This window comes from Callithrix jacchus, chromosome 8, assembly GCF_049354715.1.
Source record: "Callithrix jacchus isolate 240 chromosome 8, calJac240_pri, whole genome shotgun sequence".
NCBI classification, from domain to species: Eukaryota; Metazoa; Chordata; class Mammalia; order Primates; family Cebidae; genus Callithrix; species Callithrix jacchus.
The window spans coordinates 98,007,547-98,015,597 of NC_133509.1; the positions used below are offsets into that span (position 1 = coordinate 98,007,547).

Sequence of the window (8,051 nt, forward strand, 5' to 3'; positions counted from 1 at the left end):
CTCCGGAAGTGCTGGGATTATGGGCATGAGTCACTACACCCAGCTTGATTCCCATTTCAACCAACAGACCAGTGGATGGAAGGAGAGTGAGGATGGGTATCTGCTCCCCTACCTCCCTCCCTACCAGGTCTCAGTTTGGGAAGGGCTGCATCTTCCTACCAAAGGCCGCAGCTCCTGTCAAGGATCTCACTCCTACACTTCTCTCTGGGGTCTGACAATCACTCCCTCCCCTTGTTCCTTCAGCCTGGGGTTGTCCTTTGCTGCTGAACCAGATCTGTTTCACCCCCTTGTTGGTTTCCTTAATTCTACTCACACATTTATAAATCATCTCTTCAGCATCCCACAACAACAGATCACCAGTTTCCTTATTCATGCTGTGGTCATCTTTTCTCAAATCCTGCCAAGCCCTTTGTGCCTCAGAAAATTCTGAGGAAAGTCTTCAGGGATCGGTTGAAAACGCTTGAGTGGCAGCACCCAGGATTCATCCCTAATTATCACCCCCTGGTCCAGCAGAGACCCCAAGTACTTGCCTTCTTTTTATGTTAGAGTGACTTCCGTTCCTACCAACACATCTGCTAAAGATTGGGTGGATTTTGCTCCTGCCCTTTGTGCCCAGATGTTCACCCCACATCCCAGTACTTGACTGTCAATCTCAACATTTGCTTTACTGTGTTTTAGGGAGATTCATTGAATCCTTATTCAAGGAAAACTCCTGGCCCCCAGCCGTGGTATCAGTGGGTATGTCTGTGCAGTTTGTGCCATCTTTGGGACTCATGCTACCCAAGGTCCCTTACTAAACATAACATGCCAAATTCATGATTAAGTAAAAATAATCATGTCGTTTAGTTGAGGTGTGCTTCTCACTGTTATTCCAAGTGTACTAAAAATTAAAAAGACTTTCTTGAAAGTTTTCATGAATTCAAAAGACAGAGGACACACTTTATTGGCATCAATATAGGTATTCTTGGCACATTATGAAAAAGGAACAAGGTTAAATTCAACCCCAAAAATGTCAGAATTAAAGACATTTGCATAACATTAGAGTTTTGGGTTTTTATTTTTTCAATCACAGAATTAGCTAATTAGAGAGGGCAAGAGCTAGAAAATCACAGACTTTTTCCTCTGAGCCAGCGATGCAGTTTTATCCCTAAACACATGTAAAATTTCTGAGCTTAACACGTTATACTTTAAGTTTAAAATATGATAAATGGGGAGGAATACTCGTGCATGACCTTTTTTCCATAGCTTTGGGAGAGCATCACACTCTAAAACATGAGTTTACTTTCATAAATTTTTAAGGCTAAATGATAGCTACCAGCTACATATTTTATTTCTGAGTTTGTTTTTTAATCACAACATAGCCTCTTTATTAAGGATCTTAAGGGATTTTAGGGAATTTTGCTAGGAAAAAGAGTTATCCAAATCCAAACATCTTTTCATTGAAGCTACTCTCTTTTTTTTTTTAATCTGAGCACTCTCTGTTTCTTATGTAGTTAATTGCTCAGTTAAAAGGGGTAAGGGAGCATTTTCCCTAAAGAAGCTTGCCGTTGGAATTCCTCTGGGGTAAGGAAGACTAGTGCATGGATTTTGTTCATTTCTAGCCCTTTAATCATAAATCCAGTTGGAGTCAGTGGTTAAATAGAACATGAGAATTTAAAGACTTTCACTTTCCAGCCCCATTTCCTAATTACACCCAGTATGTTTAAATCATTAGCATATTATGAGTCCAAATTGGGCAAGGATTGTGATACACAAATTATATTCCAAGACTCAAGGCAAAGAAAAATTAATTTGCAGGCATATTAACTGGAGAAATTATTTTGGTGAAGACACAAATATTGTTTTGCACTTTTAGCATAAGTAGGCTGCATTTGGGCCTTTTGCCTGAGCTGGATCTAAGGGGTGACAGGTAACCTCCTCCATGGGTGTGGTCGAAATTAAACAGCCTTGCATCCAGGAAGTATAACTGCTTGTGCTGCTCACACAGGTGGGTCTGTGAGGCTCAGGCCACTGGCTGGGCTCCGCAGACCATGCCGGCCTCAGATGGTCTCACACTCCGTGGTGGCAGTGGAGCAGGCTCCGCAGTCACAGCGGACGGCCACAGGATAGGTGTAGAAGGGATCGACTCCCGGGGCACAATTGGGCAGCTTGACGGTCACCTGTTTGGTCTCGTTGTAGGTACAGACTCGATGATGGGCTTCAATGTAGGGGGGTTCCAGAATGGGTTTCTGTCCCCACAGATAGAAAACAGGGAATTCATTAGAACATATGATCCTGTTTCAATGTTTTAGTATCATTTATCACTCTCAGAAATTAACTTGTTATTCATTGGTTTACTTATTACTCTGTCATCTGCCAGTAGAAAACAAACTCCTGAAAGCAAGAAGCTGATTTCATTCAAGACCATGTCCTAAGCTCCCAGGAAAGACCATGGCACACAGCAAGTGCTCCATACATAGTCGGCAAATGAATCATCTTGGTCACTGCAAATGCCTTCTAACTGGCCTCCCCTCCCCTCTTCCTTTATTACTCCCCGCAATCTATTTGCACACAGTGGCCCTGAGTGAACCTTTTTAAACATAAGTCACATCAAGTTACTCTACTGCCCAAAGCCCCAGTGATTTCCCATTTCGCACAGAGCAAAAATCAAAGATCTTACGATCACCTTCAAGACGTCCATCGCCTTCTCTGCACCTCTACCTTCTGAAATGCCTGCAACCATCCCCACCTCACGGACTTCCTCACTAGGCTCAAAGGGGTCTCATTGCTCCTCAGACCCACCAGGAACAGTCCCAGCTCAGGGCCTTCGAATTTACTGTTCCTTCTGCCTGGAACATTCTTCTCCTGTATGATTCACTCCTTCACCAATCTTTGGTTTTTGTTAGAATGTCACCTTCTCAGGGAAGCATTTTCTGACCATCCTATTTAAAATTGCAACATTCCATCTCTATGCCCAGAAACTTCCCATCCCCTACCCTGCTTTACTTTTCACCATAACACTGGTCAATAGCACATGGCATAATCTATCTTTCATTCATTCATGTGATATTCCTCCCGCTCCAGAAAATAAGCCCTTTTAGGAGAGAGATGTTTGCCTGCTATGCTTCCAGTACCTAAAACAGACCCTGGGAGGGTTTCAATAACTATTTGTCACTGAACCAATAAAAGAAAACATTACAAGAGAGGTTCCTGAATACTCTGTGCACTGTTCTGATCATTGAAAGATTCATTTCCTTCCTTAGCCTTTTATAAATCTTAGGTTCAAAGATAATTTTGATAAACAGAACACAAAGATCAGAAACAAAATCAGCACAAAGCAGGAGTTAAAATTTCAAGCCCTGAAGTCAGAACTATGGAGCTTGAGTCCCTGTTCTGCCACTTGCTGGAGACCTTGGAAAATCCACTTAACTTCCTGAAGACTCAGTTTCCTCCTCTGTAAAACAAATTATCTACCTCCCACCATTGTTTGGGAGATAAGGTAAGACGATATACTCAATGCACAAAGCCTAGCACAAAGTAAGTGTTCAATAAATGTAATCCATTGTTCTTATTAAAGCAATCACTATGTGGAAATAATAATGAAAATAATAACAAGCTTTCAAATGACAGTACCTTTGCTTTTTTGTTCTTCGTTCTAGGCAAAAAAGAACATATATACATATGTAGCTCAAGTGAAGCTTTCATGAATGTCATGAAAATAGGAGCCTTGCCTTTTTTTTTTTTTGAGATGGAGTCTCACTCTGTTGCCCAGGCTGGAGTGCAGTGGTGTGATCTCAGCTCACCGCAACCACTGCCTCCTGGATTCAAGAGATGCTCCTGCCTCAGCCTCCAAGTAGCTGGGTCTACAGGCACACGCTGCCATGCCCAGCTAATCTTTGTATTTTTAGTGCAGATGGGGTTTCACTATATTGGCCAGGTTGTTCTCAAACTCCTGACCTCATGATCCACCTGCCTCGGCCTCCCAAAGTGCTAGGATTATAGGCGTGAGCCACTGTGCCCAGCCAGCCTTGCCTTTGATAAGGACCAGAAGAGCTGAATTTGTCCTCAGCTGTTTTCTCCTACCTTGCCATGTTTGCTTTATGTCCTCTTACCATTAGTACTCTGGGAACCTAGGCAGACCAGACACCCCATAAAATTTAAATTTCAGATACATAATTTTTTAGTATAAGTCTGTCCCAAATACTATATGAGACATACAGGCTTATGCTAAAAACTTATTTATTGTTTTTCTGAAATTCAGATTTACCTGGTCTTCCTGGTTTTCTGGTTTTGTTTCAGTTTGGGTTTTGTGGGGAGGGGATTGGTTGTTTTGTTTTATTTTGTTTGTTCACTAAATCTGGCAACTCTATACCCAGATTATGAGGAATAGTTATTTTCAACAAACGTTCCACCTTCCAAGTATATCCAGCCAGTCTGTCGTCATGAACATACTTATTTTCAAACATGCTTTCAGTTAAGTTCCCCCTACCCCACAAGAAAATCAAGTGCTGGGGAAATGAACCTCATTGTTTTATTTGCTTTCTATAGGTAACCTCCCTTTTCATAACACAGTCAAGACATGAATGAAAGTGGCTAAGATTAGGGAGAATCTTGTTCTTTAATGGTTTGGGTGCTTCTATCTTTCCAGTGAGAGCACAGTTCCTGACCTCCTATGGGTGACCATGCTCTGATTAAAGACATTCATCAGATTTTAAAAAGAAGAGAAGATGGACTGAATTGAGGGGAAGCAGGATTTTGAGGATTTGGCACAGAGATGGCTTCAAATAGTTCAGATACTCGATGCAAACAGGGAGAGGCCCTGCCAGGCCAATCCCTGAACAGGAGGAGGCCCCAAGTGCCCCAAGTAAGTTTGCTGCCAACTGATAGGCAAAGTCTATTTAGCAAAACCCGATTTTCATGTGGCTGGTAAGGCTCAAGCCCCTGAATGAGGTGAAAAGAAAACTACTTTGATGGAACAGTTTCATTCAATTTGGAGATTTCATCTCTTTAACCCAATTCCATTCATAGGGCCTAATTGTACTTAAGCAAGAGCAAGTTACCCTCTGGGTCCCTGAAGGGAAAGCTATTTTTCCTAATGGCAGTGTCCTCACAGAGCACGTGTGCTTCTAAGTGGCCTTCCATTCAGCTAGAGGATCTACAGCTCCAGGGAGAGGTCCATCCTATTCAACCAACACATATGATTTGAATGCTTTATTCATACACAACACTTTGACAAAAACTGTGAGGGTTATAAGAATGAACCTCTGTCCTCAAAAACTTTAAAACACGTGTGTGGTAGGGGAGGAAGTAAGACCAAAAAATAGACATAGTCAAGGGCAAGTCAAAAAAGACCCAGAGTCAAAAAAGGCCCAGAAAGGAAGCTGGTGCTGCAGATGGCCATCAGGAATAAATACGGCAATGGCAGATGGGACGTCGAAGGGATATGAGGAAAGGACCAAAATGAGATCCATGAGGGCTATTGGATAAAACCTTTGAAAGTCACTTACCAAGGCCAGAGCTAAGAAAATGTGTTGTCCCCGGGAAAGCAGGCGGACGCCTTATTGCTGAGGACTTTGAAAGTTGGTTATTAAATCTGCAGTGGTGTGTGGACATTCAAGGTTTTTAGGCCAGTAAGTGACAAGATCAGAGCTAGCATTTCATCAGGTACCAAGTGGGTGGGCCTCAGGGGGAAGAGCCAACAGTCACTACGTGATGTGACTTGCTGGGGTGCTGAACAGCTCTCTTCCTCTCCACCACTCACATAGCTTCTCTTAGCCCAATAGGATTTTAACTTTGTTGAGACTGGTAGCCCCACTTTAAATTAAATGTCTCTAAAAAGACTAGGTATAATTGAATATAAAGGAACTTAATGGATCATTCAGCGATAACCCCAGAGGGCCCCCAGGGACTTGAGGGGGAACAGGCTGCAGAAGAGTCAGTGAAGGGGTCTAGAACCAACTCTTACCCTTCAGCTCAGGGCCTCTTTCTTGGAAACTGGCTGATTTATCCAAAATGAGAGAATATAGGGAAGAGTTTAGGTCACAAGCTTGAACCACAGTTTGATGCCCGGCTTTACACTGACACTCTATGTGACTTTGCAGCCACTCTCCCTCGAATCCCTCCATCTCATCTGTAAAATGGATAGAATAGTACATCTTGACCTCCCAGAGATGATTCCCAAATACACAGACACTATGGAAACCAGATTCTATCAATGCTTTGTTAGAGGGGCAACATCATGTTTTTCAAATCACTTTTAGAAGATGCCAATCATAGTTTTGTTTTGGTTTTGTATATCCACAGGAAAGGGCAGATGTCCCAGATCTACCTCATATCATTTAAAAAGTGAACTCTTAAGAATCAGACCCAAGCTATTGGCCCAGAAGACACTGTCATCTACACATCTTAGCAACTCACCTCCCAGGTCTCACAGCGACCCCAGCAGGCATCCGTGGTGATCCGAAGGCCCTTGCAGCCTGGCTTCTTGGCCAGGAAAGTGAACTCCCTCACGGCACAGCCCACAAAGGTGTGCAGGTTCCCACTGGAGGCGCCAAGGACACAGCCACAGCCAGCCAGAAGGAGGAGGGCCATGGGGCCAAGGAAGAGGATTGCCAGCTTCATGCCGCTCTTCCAAAGAGGGAAAGGAGAGAGTTTAACAGATCCAGCGGCCCTCAGTGGGGCAGCCAACCATGCATTGATCACTATCAAAGGGACCTTGCTCCTAGCATTTCAGGGAAAATGAGCCCAGAAATTGTAAATGCCCACAAACTGCAACACAGGCATCCAGAGATGTAACTAGTGCCAGTGTGGATTCCATAGCCCTCTCTAGATGCCCACCCTCTGAGTGCATTCTCAGGCTTTTCCTTATTGTAACTTAACTGCTGCAGTTGACTTGTGTGTTTCCAAACGGTCTTTCCAAAATAAACATAAAATAGGAGTAAAACCAAAAGTAATCCATAACCCAATAGAATACACAAATACATATAAATTATTTGTATTCAGGTCCAGGGTATTTGGGTGCCGTGTTACACACTTTGCTGGAAACTATATTTTCAGCATCATGATGGGGAATGATTTGGGGGAGTCATTGATAAGTATTAATAATAGTACTCCCTATATGCATTGCTACTAAACCAACTCACCACGAAACAAGGATATGCAGAAGATATGAAACCTATCACCTAAGGTGGTGGCCATTTATAAATGTATCCTACTCACTATAAATTGCTTCTGCTCTAGGCTTCTATTTGTATTACCTACTTATAATTCAATTTAAATCCAAATGATGGAAAGCATAGGAGTTATTTAACACATAACCTCAACCCACTGTCAAGTTTAACCTCTCTGGGTCTTGGTCATTCCCTGTGCTCTTTCAGAAGCCAAAATCACCCCCCTTCATACTTAACCCAGTAGACAAAACTCACCTGGATTTTGAAGTATAAAGGATATGGCATTCATGGACCCCGACCCCCCACTGAACTCATTATTCTCACAGTTCCTACTTCTGACCTTGTAGCAAGTTCTCTGGGCTTCCCCTCCTCTGGAATGAGGTTGCAGATACAGAGAAGCACTTACCTAATCTTGCAGGAGCCAACTCTTCTTTTAGAGCTGAAACTTGCACTAAGATTTCAGAAAGTCACAATGAATGGTAGAGGTTTGCTCTGAGTAAATGTCTCTACCTTCAGTTACTGGGCTGCTTGATTGCTCAAATATATAGGAAAGTCTTGTCAATCAAAACAAAAGAGAGGCAGATCCTTACAGGAACTACTAAACACATCAAAGCCACGGAATATAAAGCCAGTCTCTATTTTCCAAAACTGATTAACTTAGAGGGTGTTGTTTTGTTTCTCAACATCACCTACTGAAACAGAAAGTTACCTTGGTGGGTGGCATAATCCTAGGGAAACAGAGGTAGTTCCACCTGGTTCTCAGGAGAACAAATGCACTGGGGCAGATGGATTAAATTTTCCTTCATGGTAACCATGACTTTCTTTTGAAACAGGGGTAAGTGACTAGCAGCTCATGGCAAACTCTTTCCTTTAACCCACAACATGTTTTAATACACTGAAAAA

At 42.7% G+C, this 8,051-nt stretch overlaps 1 protein-coding gene across 1 annotated transcript; it reads right to left on the bottom strand.

Annotated features, from left to right (window-relative positions):
• Nucleotides 1-1,461: 1,461 nt before the first annotated feature.
• On the bottom strand, nt 1,462-7,824 carry GPHB5 (glycoprotein hormone subunit beta 5). The gene is made up of 2 exons (XM_002753994.7): nt 6,397-7,824; nt 1,462-2,228 (listed from the first exon to the last, which is right to left on the bottom strand). The coding sequence occupies exons 1-2, from the start codon at nt 6,598-6,600 to the stop codon at nt 2,040-2,042; spliced, it is 393 nt and encodes a 130-aa protein (XP_002754040.1). The 5' UTR covers nt 6,601-7,824; the 3' UTR covers nt 1,462-2,039.
• Between the last annotated feature and the right edge of the window lie 227 nt (nt 7,825-8,051).

What these genes read in the sequence shown, in the direction of transcription:
- GPHB5 (XM_002753994.7), bottom strand. Translation starts at nt 6,600, where the DNA reads ATGAAGCTGGCAATCCTCTTCCTTGGCCCCATGGCCCTCCTCCTTCTG. An exon ending in GTCGCTGTGAGACCTGGGAG is followed by an intron (nt 2,229 to 6,396) that starts GTGAGTTGCTAA and finishes CTGTGGGGACAG; the next exon opens with AAACCCATTCTGGAACCCCC.